Here is a 14,252-nt window from a genome sequence, read left to right as displayed (position 1 = left end):
GGCCTCCCAAAGTGCTGGGATTACAGGCTTGAGCCACCGCGCCCGGCCAGGCCTACAGATCTAAAGGAACTGTACTTAAACTACACTTTTGGACTTCACATTTACCTGTTTTAGATACTAGTATCCTTGATATTGAGCTAATGCTGTAAAGAGATGAGACTTTTATAGAGTTTGGGGAGAGAGGAAGTATATTTTGAATATGGGAAGAATGTAAGTAATTTGGGGCCAGAAGGTGGATCATGATGGTTTTAAAATATGTCCACACACTTTTCTTCAAGAGGTAGAGCTTCATTTTCCTGCCCTTATGTTTGGATTGGACTTGGTAACTTGCTAACTTGCTGTTTTTTGGTTTTGTTTTGTTTTCTCTTTTTTGAGATGGAGCTTGCTCTGTTGCCCAGACTGGAGTGCAGTTGCACAATCTTGGCTCACTGCAATTTCTGCTTCCCAGATTCAAGCAATTCTCCTGCCTCAGCCTTCCGAGTAGCTGGGATTACAGGTGTGCACCACCATGCCCAGCTAATTTTTGTATTTTTAATAGAGACAGCGTTTCACCATGTTGGTCAGGTTGGTCTTGAACTCGTAACCTCAGGTGATCCACTTGCCTTGGGCTCCCAAAGTGCTGGGATCACAGGTGTGAGCCACTGCGCCCGGCCTTAACTTGCTTCTAATGTATAGACTATTGCGAGAACTGATGGTGTGTAATTTTTTTCAGATTGGGCCATAAATGGCATTGTGACTTCTTCTGATTTCTCACTCTGGGAAGTTAGCTTCCATATTGCTACATGAGGCCTGCTAACAGCCATGATAGTGAGCCATCTTGGAAGTGGATCCTTCAGCCCCAGTTAAGGCTTCAGAGGATTGTAGCCTGAGCCAACATCATGAATGCAACCTATGAGAGACCCTGAGCTAACCCTCAAGCTAACCAACCTGAGAAACTGAGATGACTGTTTATTGTGTTTTTTGTTTTTTGAGATGAAGTGGTACTGTCACCCAGGCTGGAGTGCAATGGCACGATCTCGGCTTACTGCAACCTCCGCCCTCCAGGTTCAAATGAGTCTTCTGCCTCAGCCTCCTGAGTAGCTGGGATTACAGGCATTCGCCACCATGCCCAGCTAATTTTGGTATTTTTAGTTGAGACGGGATTTCACCATGTTAGTCATGCTTGTCTTGAACTTCTGACCTCAGGTGATCCACCTGCTTCAGCCACCCAAAGTGCTGGGATTACAGGAGTGAGTCGCTGCGCCTGGCCAAACGTTTATTGTATACGCTTCTAAGTTTTGTGGTAATTTATTACACAGCAATACAACACTAATACAGCTAATGTTCAGAAATATTTTGTGAACAATATTTGGAGACTATAATACCCGCTTTTAATTGTGGATATCAACAAGGAAAAAGGGCTTGAACAATACTATAAACCAAGTAGACCTAACAGACAAAATTATAGAACAGTCTATGCAACAACAGCAGAATACAGTCTTCTCCATGACACATGGAACGTTCTCTACAAATACTAGGTCACAAAACAAATCTCAGTAAATTTAGAAAGATGGAAATCATACAAAGTATATTCTCCATCCATAATGGAATGAAAGTAGAAATCAGTAACAGAAGAAAAAGTAGAAAATTCACAAATAGGTTGAAACTAAACAGCACATTTCTAAATAACCAAGGGTCAAAGAAGAAATCAAAAGGAAAATTATAACAGAAAGTACTTTGAGATAAATCAAAACAAAAATACAATGCACCAAGATTTATAGGATGCAAATAAGACTATGCTTAGAGGGATATTTGTAGCTGTACGTGCTTTCCTTAAAAAGAATCTCTGCCAGGCGCAGTGGCTTATGCTTGTAATCCTAACATTTTGGGAGGCTGAGGTGGGTGCATTATCTGAGGTCAGGAGTTCAAGACCAGACTGGCCAACATGGTGAAATCCTGTCTCTACTAAAAATACTAAAATTAGCCAGGCGTGGTGGTGGGCGCTTGTAATCCCAGCTACTCAGGAGGCTAAGGCAGGAGAATTGCTTGAACCCAGGAGGTGGAGGTTGCAATGAGCAGAGATTGTGCCATTGTACTCCAGCCTGGGCAACAAGAGTGATACTCTGTCTCAAAACAAACAAACAAACAAACAAACAAAAACAAACAAACAAAAACTCAACGTAATCTTCTACCTTAAGAAACTAGAAAAAGAAACACAAGGCCGGGCGGGGTGGCTCACGCCTATAATCCCAGCACTTTGGGAGGCCGAGGCAGGTGGATCACGAGGTCAAGAGATCGAGACCATCCTGGTCAACATGGTGAAACCCCCATCTCTACTGAAAATAAAAAAAATTAGCTGGGCATGGTAGCACACGCCTGTAGTCCCAGCTACTCGGGAGGCTGAGGCAGGAGAATTGCTTGAACCCAGGAGGCGGAGGTTGCGGTGAGCCGAGATCATGCCATTGCACTCCAACCTGGGAAATAAGAGCGAAACTCTGTCTCAAAAAAAAAAAAAAGGAACCACAAACCAAATCTAAAGTGAGTAAAAGGAAAGAAATAATACAATGTAGAGTGAAAATAAATAGTAAAGAAAAAAATCAAGATCAAAAGTTGGTTCTTTGCAAAGATCAACAGACTCAACACATCTTTAGCTGGACTGATGAAGAATAAGAGAGCACAGTGGCTCACACCTATAATCCCAGCATTTTAGTAGGCTGAGGTAGGAGGATCCCTTGAACCCAGGAGTTTAAGACCAGCCTGGGCAACATAGGGAAACCCTGTCTCTACAAAAAAACTATAAAAATTAGCCTGGTGTGGTGGTACATGCCAGTAGTTGCAGCTACTCAGGAGGCTGAGGTGTAAGGATCATTGAACCCAGGGAGGTTGAGGCTGCAGTGGGCTGTGATTGAGCCACTGTACTCCAGCCTGGGTAACAAAGTGAGACCCTGTCTCAATCAATCAGTAAGAGGCCAGATGAGGTGGCTCGAAAAACCCCATCTCTACCAAAAATACCAAAATTAGTTGGGCATGGTGGTGCGTGCCTGTAGTCCCAGGTACTCGGGAGGCCTAGGCAGGAGAATTGCTTGAACCCGGGAGGCAGAGGTTGCAGTGAGCTGAGATCATGCCACTGTACTCCAGCCTGGGCAACAGAGTGAGACTCCATCTCAAAAAAGAAAATAAAAAGAGATAAAAAGAATTACAAGAGAATACTATAAACAATTGTATGTGAACACATTTAGATAACTCAGATGAAATGGACAAAGTCCCAGGAAGTCACAGACTACCAAACTTCTCTCAAGAAATGATAAAAATCAACTGACTGTAAATGTAAAGGTTTACTTCTGGCTTTCAGTTTAATTCCTTTGGCCTGTAGACCTACAGCAAAGAGATTGAATTAGAAATTTAAAATCTTCTTGCAAAGAAAAGTCTAGGTCCAAACAGTTTCACTGGTGAATTCTACCAAACCATTTAAAGAATTATACCAATCCTTCAGGCTCTCCCAAAAAAATAGAAGAGAACACTTTCGAACTCATTTTGAGGCCAGTATTACTCTGATACTAAAACTAGACCAAGATATCACAAGAAAAGAAAATTATGGGCCAATATCCTTTATGAATACAGATACAAAAATAACAAAATACTAGCAAACCAAATCTAGCAACACATAAAAAGGATTATACATCGTGACCAAGAGGAATTTGTCTCAGGAATGCAAGGTTGGTTTAAATTTAAAAACCAATTAACATACTAATTGCATAGAAGACAAAAACTACATAATCATCTCAGTAGACAAAGAAAAAGCATTTGACTGACATCATTTTGTGATTAAAATAACAAACTAGGAATAGAGGGGAATTTTCTCAGCCTCATAAAGGGCATCTGTGAATACTCATAGTTAATATCATACTTAATGGAAGAAGACTGAATGTTTCCATCCCTAAGATCAGCAACAAGACAAAGATTTGCCACTCTGTTTACCATTGTATAGAGATTTTATCCAGGGAAATTTAGCAAGAAAAAGAAATAAAAGATATCCAGATTGAAAAGGAAGACGTTAAAATTATCTCTTTTTGCAGACAATATGATCTTATATATAGAAAATCCTAAGGAATCCACTTAAAAAATTAGAAAAAATGAGTTTAGCAATGTGACAGGATACAAAAATCAATTGTAATTCTATATAGTAGGATCTTACCCAAAAATGAAACTAAGGAAATAATTTCATTTACAATAGAATAAAATACTTAGGCATAAATTAAACAAAAATTGCAAGACATACACTGGAAACTATAAAACTTGTTGAAAGAAATTAGAAATCTAGGCCGGGCGCGGTGGCTCAAGCCTGTAATCCCAGCACTTTGGGAGGCCGAGGCGGGCGGATCACGAGGTCAAGAGATCGAGACCATCCTGGTCAACACGGTGAAACCCCGTCTCTACTAAAAATACAAAAAATTAGCTGGGCATGGTGGCGCGTGTCTGTAATCCCAGCTACTCAGGAAGCTGAGGCAGGAGAATTGCCTGAACCCAGGAGGCGGAGGCTGCGGTGAGCCGAGATCGCGCCATTGCACTCCAGCCTGGTTAACAAGAGTGAAACTCCGTCCCAATAAAAAAAAAAAAAGAAATTAGAAATCTAAATAATGGAAAGATATTACATGTTCCTTGATCAAAAGACTTAATATTATTAAGACAGGAGTACTTCCCAATTGATCTACAGAATGAATCAGTGCAATCCCTATCAACATCTCAGTTATCCTTTTTGCAGATATTGACAGCCTGATCCAGAAATTCATGACATCCAAGGGATCCAGAAAAGCCAAAACAAGCTTGAAGAGTAACAAAGTTGGAGGAATCACGTATACTGATTTCAAAATTACTATATACTGTAGTTACAGTACTTAAGATGGTTTGATACTGTCATAAAGATAGACATGGACCAAAGGAATTGAAAGTCCAGGAATAAACCCTTACATTTACAGTCAGTTGAATTTTTTTTTTAGAATCAGGGTCTTGGCCGGGCACGGTGGCTCATGCCTGTAATCCCAGCACTTTGGGAGGCTGAGGCAGGTGGATCACGAGGTCAGGAGATTGAGACCATCCTAGCTAACATAGTGAAACCTTGTATCTCCTGAAAATACAAAAATTAGCCGGGCATAGTGGCGTGCACCTGTAGTCCCAGCTACTCAGGAGATTGAGGCAGGAGAATCGCTTGAACCCGGGAGGTAGAGGTTGCAGTGAGCTGAGATCGCACGACTGCACTCCAGCCTGGGCGACAGTAAGACCCTGTCTCAAACAAACAAAATAACTCAAAATGGTATATCTATATAATGGAATATTATTTGGCAATATAGAGGAATCAAGTACTGATACATGCTACAACATGGATGGACCTCCAAACATTAGGCTCAGTGAAAGAAGCCAGTCACAAAAGACCAGATATTATATGATACATAAAAGGCCCAGAATAGGCAAATCTGTAGAAAGTCAGTCAGTGATTTCCTGGGCCTGGAGTGGGATGGGAATGAGGAATGACTGCTAAGGCTAGAGTGTTTCTTTTGGGGGAAATGAGAACTGTTCTATTAGATTAGGTGATAATTACACAACTTCTTAACTATACTAAAACTTAACTGTATACTTAAATGGGCAAATTTTATGGTATGTGAATTGTATTTCAATAAAGCTGTTTTAAAAGAAAGGCTGTTTGTGGAAGAGTTAGACCTTAAAGGGCCAGGTTTTTTTTGGAAAGCAATGGGAGTGCAGTGGGACAATATGAATAGTGCCACAGAAGCAGTAAATATAAACGATGTTTGTGAAATGTGAAATGAAAGTTAAGGAGTCTCGAAGACCACCATAAGTTTTGACACCAACAGCAGGTTTGGGGGTCCCAAAACCATTCTTGGGTTTCATAATTTGCTATATGTACTCACAGAACTCACTAAATGCTGTTATGGTTACAGTTTATTGCAGTGAGGAGACACAAATGAAAATCAGCCAATGGCAGGGGCATAGTTTGTTGGAGAACTGGAAGATAGTCTTCAAGAGGACTAGTGTCTAGGAGAAAGTTAGGCCCAAACAGAAAGGTGCGGCCATATAAGAGTTCAAAGGAGCTATATCCTGTGGGTTCCTGGGGAGTGGCATGAATTCGGAGAAGAGCAATAAGTAGAAGGGATACCCAGTCTTTCTTTAGTTGAAGGGTGAGCTTGGTAAGATGTGTTTTTAGGAGGCCATTAGCTTTCTCTACTTTCTCTGATGACTAAGGGTGGTAAGGGGTGTGAAGATTCCATTGAATGCTAAGGGCCTGAGAGACTGCTTGAGTGATTTGGCTAATGAAAGCAGGGCCATTTTCAGATTGGATAGAAGTAGGCAGGCTAAATAAGGAAATGATATCACTTAACAGACAAATAATAGCAGTGGCCTTTTCTGTTCCAGTAGCGAAGGCCTTAACCCATCCTGTAAAGGTCTACCCATACAAGAAGATACTTAAATTTCTTGACATGGGGCATATGAGTAAAGTCAATCTGCCAATCTTGCGTGGGGGTAAATCCCGGTGCTTGGTGAGTGGGGAAGGGAGGAGGTTTTAAAAATCCCTGGGGGTTGGTGGAGTGGCAGATGGAGCACTGGCATGTAATTATTTTAAGTACGGACTTCCATGAAGGGAAGGAGACGAGGTTCTAAGAGATGGGCCAAAGGCTTATATCCCACATGAAAACGGTTGTGGAAGGAAGAGAGGACAGAATGGGCTTATGAGGCAGGAAGAAGGAATTTTCCTTGATCCAAAAACCAATTTCCTTGAGTGGGAAGTGACTGATAGATTAAGGATTCAGAAGGACAATAGTGGTAATTGATGAGAAAGAAAAATGTCTGCTAGGAGGGGACACTGGTGGCTTGCTGCCTTTTTAGCTGTTTCATTGGCAAAAGCATTTCCTTGGGCAATGGGATCTAAAGTTTTCTGGTGCCCTTTACAGTGGACAACTCCAGCCTTGGCTGGGCGGAGAGCAGCAGCCTGAAGGAGGGCCTGCATTAAGGGAGCATTGATAATATTAAGATCCCTGTGTAGTGAGAAAGCCTCTTTCTGCCCATATAGCAGCATGGTGGTGTAGGATGTGGAAGGCATATTTAGAGTCAGTATAGATATTTACACATAGTCCCTTAGCAAGAGTGAGAGCACGGGTTAAAGCAATTAGTTCAGCTTGCTGAGAAGTGGTGGGGGAGGAAGTGTAGCAGCCTCAATGGTAGATGAATGGGATACAGCCGCTTTAGCTGGTGCTGACTGAGCTCTGAAGAACTGCCATCAATAAACTATGTGTGATCTGGGTCTGGAATGGGAAAGAGAGAAATATATGGAAAGGGGGAGGATGTTATATGAATTAAGGATATACAGTCATGGGGTTTGGGGCTTGTGTTTATGTTTGGTATTAGATGAGAGGCCGGATTAAAATCGGGGCCATGTGCAATAGTCACAGTGAGAGTTTGTATAAAGAGTGAATACAGTTGGATAAGACATGGGGCAGATAACAGATGTGGGAGATGTGAGGAGGATACTAAAGCTTGAAGGTTGTGAGAGCTGTATAGAGTGAGGCATAGCCTGTGATTTTGAAAGCCGCAAGAAGGAGTAGAGCAGAGGCAGCTGCTGTACACAGGCATGAGGGCCAGCCTAGGACAGTGAGATCAAGTTGTTTAGAGAGGAAGGCAGCAGGACGTGGACTTGGCTCTTGTGTAAGAACTCTAACTGCACAACCCTGCATTTCAGCAGTATATAAGGAAAAGAGTTGGGGAGAGCCAGTGCAGGAGCAGTTTCTAGAGCTATTTTTAGAGCTGTTTTTAAAGAGCAAAAAGAAGAGTGAGGAAAGGATTTAGGATCTGTGGGGTTGGGTAAGTTTCCCTTGGTGAGCTTATATAGGGGTTTGGTAAAAATGGCAAAACCTGGTATCCAAAGGCGAAAGTATCCAACTACACTCAGGAAGGAAAGGAGCTGCTGTTTGGTAGAGGGAGTTGGGGTTGAGGAGATTAACTGGATACAGTTGGTGGGGAGAGCACGGGTATTTTGTTGGATGATGATGCCCAGATAAGTGACAGATGGAGAAGAAATCTGGGCCTTAGAAGGGGACACGAGAGTGCTAAAGAAGCAGGAGAATATCTTGCTGAGAAGTTTCATAAGAGGGGCTGCACAGGAGGTTGTCCACGTATTGATTAAGGTGAGAAGTTGAAAGACAGAAAGAGAGCAGGTTGTGAGTGTGAGCGAGGGCCTGACTGAAGTAGTGTGGGCTGTCCCTGAAGCCCTGAGGCAAGACAGTCCAGGTGAGTTGTTGTGACTGGTGGGTGCCAGGGTCAGTCCGAGTGAAGGTAAATAGAGGTTGGGAGGCGGGGGTGTAAGGGGATGCAAAGGCATCTTTGAGATCGAGTACAGAATAATGAGTTGTGGAGGGAGGAATTGAAGATAGGAGAGTATATGGGTTGGCACTACAAGATGGATAGGAAGGACAATTTGTAAGGCTAAGGTCTTGAACTAGCCCATAGGATTTGTCTGGTTTCTGGACAGGGAAGATAGAGTTGTAAGGAGAGTTAGTAGGCTTTAGGAGACCATGTTGTAACAGGCAGGTGATGACAGGTTGTAGTCTCTTTAGAGCTTGTTGGGGAATGGGGTATTGCCATTGGGCAGGGCAGGGGTGATTGAGTTTTAGGGGGATAGTGACAGGTGCGTGGCTGGTTGCTAAGGATGGAGTAGAGGTGTCCCAGACCTGAAGGTTAAGGTGAGGAGACGTGATAGGAGGCTGTGTGGTAGGCTTTGGGTCAGGTAAGAGGGCAGCTATGAGATGTGGCTGTAGTCCTGGAATAGTCAGGATAGCAGACAGTTTGGTTAAAATATCTGGCCCTAATAAGGGAACAGGGCATATGGGGGTGACTAGGAAGGAGTGAGTAAAGGAGTGTTGCCCAAGTTGACACCAGAGTTGAGGGGTTTTGAGAGTTTTTGAAGCCTGGTCATCAATTCCCACAACAGTTAAAGGGGCTAAGGAAACAGGTCCTTGAAAAGAAGGTAATGTGGAGTGGGTAGCTCCTGTATTGACTAAAAAAGGGATGGACTTACCCTCCACGGTAAGAGTTACCCAAAGCTCGGCATCCGTGATGGTCCAGGGGGCTTCTGAAGCAGTCGGGCAGCGTCAATCTTCAGTTGCTAACCTGAGAAGTTCTGGAAAACAGTCGGCTGGAAAATATTGGGTTTGAACTCCAGGAGCCTTGAGAGTGTCTATAATGTGAGCCGGACAGTCTAATTTCCAGTGGGTTCCCCCACAGACAGGACATGGCTTAGACAGGGGCTTCGGCTGTGAGCATTTATTAGCCCAATGTCAAAGCTTTTGGCATTTAAGGCAAGATGGAGCCCCAGGCTATGGGTACTCCCTAGCCCAGTGGCCAGTTTTCTGGCATTTGAAGCAAGGCCCTAGAGGAGGATGGCTTGATGGAGCACACGCCTTGGTGCCTGGAGGTTCCTTGTTGTTGAAATAGTGGCTGGGGTTTGCCTTACCATGGAGGCAAGCAATTTTAGCTCTGAAATGGGTTGTTGCTGTGCTTGGTGCCTCCTCCCTATTGTTAAACACCTTGAAGGCCAGGTTGATTAATTCCTATTGTGTGGTTTGAGGGCCTGAGTCTAGTTTTTGAAGTTTTTTCCTAATGTCTGGGGTAGATTGGGTAATAAAATGCATATTGAGAATAAGGCAGCCCTGTGGCCCCTCTGGGACTAGCGCTGTGAAGCATCTGAGAGTTTCTGCCAGGTGGGCATGAATTGGGCAGGATTTTCATGTTTGCCCTGGGTTGTTTCCTTAAGCTTGTCATAATTAACAACTTTGTAAGCTGCCTGGTTAAGTCCCTCAACCAAGCAAGAGACCATATAGTCTCACTTGGCGATGTCAGGTGAGCCCACCTGGTATTGCCAATTGGGTTCTTCCCTAGGTACTGCCCTGATGCCCTCTTGGAGGGCTGGCTCATGGTATCTGCGGGTGTCAGCATAAGATTGAGCCAGAATATAAACCCTATTTCGTTCACCTGGAGAAAGAATAGAGGTTAGAATGACATTTAAGTCATTCCGGGTTAAATTGCAGGACTGAGATTGGAACTCTTGGATCTATTTAGTGGAATCTGATGAGGAAGATTTTAAGCGCTGACCCAATTTGGGACAGATCGGACAGAGAAAAAGGAACATGCACCCTGACTATGCCCTCGGCTCCAGCCACCTCTGGAAGGAAAAACTGTTGGGCAGGGGACAGAGAGCTACTTTTAAGGCTGAATTGTGTCCTGGAGCAGGTGTAGAAGGGAGAAGTGACAGAGGAAGTATAAGAGGGAGGGTGACTGATCATTGCGGAGACGTCTGCTCTGGTCAGACGTGAGGGGCAGAAGGGAGATTAGGGTTTGGTTTGGCCTGATGAGGGGCAGCTTGAGGGGGAAGGGAAAGGTCAGAAGGATCTATTGAGATTGAAGAATCTGCGTTGGCAGTAGGGACGGGGTGCAGGTGGAAGAGAAAGGAGGAGAATTTGAGAGGGGTCCCACTGGGAGCAGAGGCTGGGAAGGGAGCAAAGTGTGAAAAATGCCTGCACATAGGGGATTTCAGACCATTTGCCCATTTTATGACAAAAGTTGTCTAGATCCTGCAAGATAGAAAAATCAAAGGTGCTATTTTCTGGCCAGTTAGGGCCATTGTCCAATTTATATTATGGCCAAGCGGTATTGCAAAAGAAAATAAGATGATTAGGTTTTAGGTCAGATGATAGCTGGATACGTTTGAGGTGTTTTTTTTTAGAACGCAGGCTAAGGGGCAGGAGAGAGGAATGGAGGGCGGGAGGTTGCCCATAGTTTAAGAGCGGTGAAGACAAGAAAAGTGAACGCGTGACCAAGCAGTTTAGCAGGCTTCCTACACTAAAAGTTGGTCTGAACCTGGGGTGAATCCGTCAAAGGGGGCATCCCCTGCATTATCTGTCACCCTACGAGTGTGAGCGACCAGAGCAGATGTTTCCGCAGTGATCAGTCACCGAAGGAGTGCAAGTGAGTTATCAAAGCAGACTTCTCTGCGATGATCAGTCACCAAGGGAAGACTGTCTTCCCGGTTCCATGACCTATGTAGGATTTTTTTCCGGTCATGAACCTCACAGAAAGTCCTGTCTTTCTTGTCTCCGCTGAAAGGCAGAGGAAAATGAAACTGAAAGGAGAAGGAAGCTGATAGTGAGAAAGGCAAAAGAAGAGCTAAGGCAAACTGCTTACCTGATCTGATGATGGTGAGTGGATTCGCTGGCTGGTCTGATGAGCCTAGGTCGTGGGTAGGTCTCTCCACGGAGGGAGCACAAGGGGTAGGGACAGGGGGTTTGATCTCCTGTGGGAGTTCTTCTGTCCTGGGTTTCAGCACCAATTGTTAACAAGTGTCGCTCATGTAAAGAGACCAGCAGACAGGCTTTGTGTGGGCAACAAGGCCGTTTATTTCACGCTTGGGTGCAAGCGGGCCAAGTCCAAGAAAGGAGTTAGGCAAAGGGTGTAGGAGAGGGGATTGATTATATAGGTTGGGGCAAATGGTTAGCTAAAGATGGTTATCTGTCTTGGGAACGGGGAGGGCATCATGGGATGCATGATCACAAGGGTAGAGGAAAACAGACATGATCATAAGGGTGGGGAGTATCAGTTGCAGTCAGAAGGGAGGGTGCAGTGGATGACATAGTCACAGGGGTGGGGGTCTTGAGAAACCCAGTTTCTGGCAGAAATTTTTGCAAGGCTAAACAGGAACAATGGGTACAGGTTTGCAGAGCAATTCGTCAAGGCAGGAACAAGTTGTTTTACTTCTTTCTGTGGCCACCTGATCACTTGTAGTTACTTTAGACCTTTTGGCTCCTGGGAACTTTCCAGAGGTGTATGTGCAGGTCACCAAGGCTAAAATGGCCAGGCCTGGACTCGGAGGCCTAACAAGCACCACCAAGCTCAGCTAATTTTTTCTATTTTTAGTAGAAACGGGGTTTCACCATGTTGGCCAGGCTGGTCTCGAACTCCTGACCTCAGGGGACTGCCCGCCTCAGCCTCCCAAAGTGGTGGGATTACAGGCGTGAGCCACCATGCCTGGCCAACATTCTTTACTACCTAGGGAGTAATTCAATTTGGCTAAAGTATAGACTGTTCTCTGGAGTTGAAGGTGAGCTTAGGAGAGTAAATTAGTGCTATCTTGTTAGAAATTGATGGAAGGCATTTGTTGTCATGGGAGCTATCTCTTAAGAAGATTTACTCGCAGCCGGGCGCGGTGGCTCAAGCCTGTAATCCCAGCACTTTGGGAGGCCGAGGCGGGTGGACCACGAGGTCAAGAGATCGAGACCATCCTGGTCAACATGGTGAAACCTCGTCTCTACTAAAACTACAAAAAATTAGCTGGGCACGGTGGCGCGTGCCTGTAATCCCAGCTACTCAGGAGGCTGAGGCAGGAGAATTGCCTGAACCCAGGAGGCGGAGGTTGCGGTGAGCCGAGATCGTGCCATTGCACTCCAGCCTGGGTAACAAGAGCGAAACTCCGTCTCAAAAAAAAAAAAAAAAAAGATGATTTACTAATAGTGGTTATTTGAGAGTGTGTAGTATCCTGACAGGTACGCTAGAGGAATTTGGAGGATGCTGCTGAAGTTTAGGTAAGAAATAACAAGGGCTTAGTCCAGGATGATAGAAGTTGAAAGTTGTTTGTTTTTAGTTGTTTATTTTATTTTATTTTTGAGACAGGGTCTCACTCTGTCACCCAGGCTGGAGTACAGTGGCGTGATCTCAGCTCATTGCAACCTCTGCCGCCAAGGCTAAAGTGATCCTCTCACCTCAGCCTCCCGAGTAGCTGGGACCACAGGCATGTGCTGAGTTTTTGTATTTTTGGTAGAGACAGGGTTTCACCATGTTGCCAGGCTGGTCTTGAACTCCTGAGCTCAAGTGATATGACCACCATGGCCTCCCAAAATGCTAGGATTACAGGTGTGAGACACTGTATGTGGCCAGTTGTTTATTTTTATTTTGGTTTATTGGTCTCTATAATTACACATATAAAAGTATAGGTACGGTCAAGAAGGACCTAAATAGGCTTAATAGGGTATTGCTTAAATTTTTTTAAGGCTGGGCATGGTGGCTGACCTGTAATCCCAGCACTTTGGGAGGCTGAGGTGGGAAGATCACTTGAGGTCAGGAGTTCAAGACCATCCTGGCTAACATGGTAAAACCCCATCTCCACTAAAAATACAAAAAAAAAAAATTAGCCAGGCATTGTGACACATGCCTATAATCCCAGCTACTCGGGAGGCTGAGACAGAAGAATTGCTTGAACTAGGAAGCAGGGTTGTGGTGAGCAAGGATCATGCCACTGCACTCCAGCCTGGGTGACAAAGTGAGACTCCGTTTAAAAAAAACACAACAACAACAAAAACTTTTTTGGTCCAATTATCTGGACCAGCTCTCAGTGTCTTTTATAGGACTTTTGCATCTTCAGATATGATTAAATTTAGCAGACAGAAACTGGTACGTGAGTAGGTAAATGATAGAGAAAAATACAAATAGAAAATATGACTTGAAATAGTATTTGGAAATTGGGAGAATAGATATATAGTGGCTGATTCCATGCATATACTATAATACTGTTAACACTTTGGGCTAGGTGTGGTGGCTCATGCCTGTAATCCCAGCACTTTGGGAAGCCAAGGTGGACAGATCACGAGGTCAAGAGATTGAGGCCATCCTGGCTAACACGGTTAAGAGCCCCGTTTCTACTAAAAATACAAAAAATTAGCCGGGCGTGGTGGCATGTGCCTATAGTCCCAGCTACTCAGGAGGCTGAGGCTGGAAAGTCCCTTGAACCCGAGAGGCGGAGGTTGCAGTGAGCTGAGATTGTGCCACTGCACTCCAGCCTGGGCGACAGAGTGCAACTCCATCTCAAAAAATAAATAAATAAATAAAGTAAGTAAGTTAACCCTTTCCAGGGGGATTCAAGATTTGCTCCAGAGTAAGGATTCCTTCTCCACTGCATTTCAGTCGAGGCACAGTGTCTTCTTTCTTTTATAGGATTGTTATCTCTGTGATTGAGAGGGCCACATGCAGCCACTGCTATATGGAAGCAGTTAAGAGAAGGTTTAAACAGATCTTCAATAAGTAATCCTTATTAGAGCACAACTGAGAGTAAATGTACAGTGACCTCTGACATGCATGCATTATTTCCTTTAAGTGGAAAAAATCTAATTAGCAGGGAGTCCCCCCCACCTTTTTTTTTTTTTTTTTTGAGACAGTCTCACTCA

At 44.2% G+C, this 14,252-nt stretch overlaps 1 protein-coding gene across 2 annotated transcripts in view; it reads left to right on the top strand.

Annotated features, from left to right (window-relative positions):
* Positions 1-14,252, top strand: part of LOC108308699 (aurora kinase A and ninein interacting protein) — a 31,519-nt gene that overhangs the window by 5,277 nt on the left and 11,990 nt on the right. The window contains exon 1 of one of the 2 annotated variants that reach the window (XM_017534620.2): positions 11,014-11,237. The exons of the other annotated variant lie outside the window; for it this stretch is intronic. Coding sequence (XP_017390109.1) covers positions 11,232-11,237 — 6 coding nt within the window. The 5' untranslated portion in view covers positions 11,014-11,231. Of the gene's footprint in view, positions 1-11,013; positions 11,238-14,252 lie in introns of those variants that run through there. 2 annotated transcript variants of the gene reach the window in all.

The sequence above is a fragment of the Cebus imitator genome, unplaced genomic scaffold, assembly GCF_001604975.1.
Source record: "Cebus imitator isolate Cc_AM_T3 unplaced genomic scaffold, Cebus_imitator-1.0 Scaffold87, whole genome shotgun sequence".
In the NCBI taxonomy this organism is placed as follows: domain Eukaryota; kingdom Metazoa; phylum Chordata; class Mammalia; order Primates; family Cebidae; genus Cebus; species Cebus imitator.
Note: the sequence above shows the minus strand (reverse complement) of the source record. Positions and strands in the feature narration are given on the sequence as shown.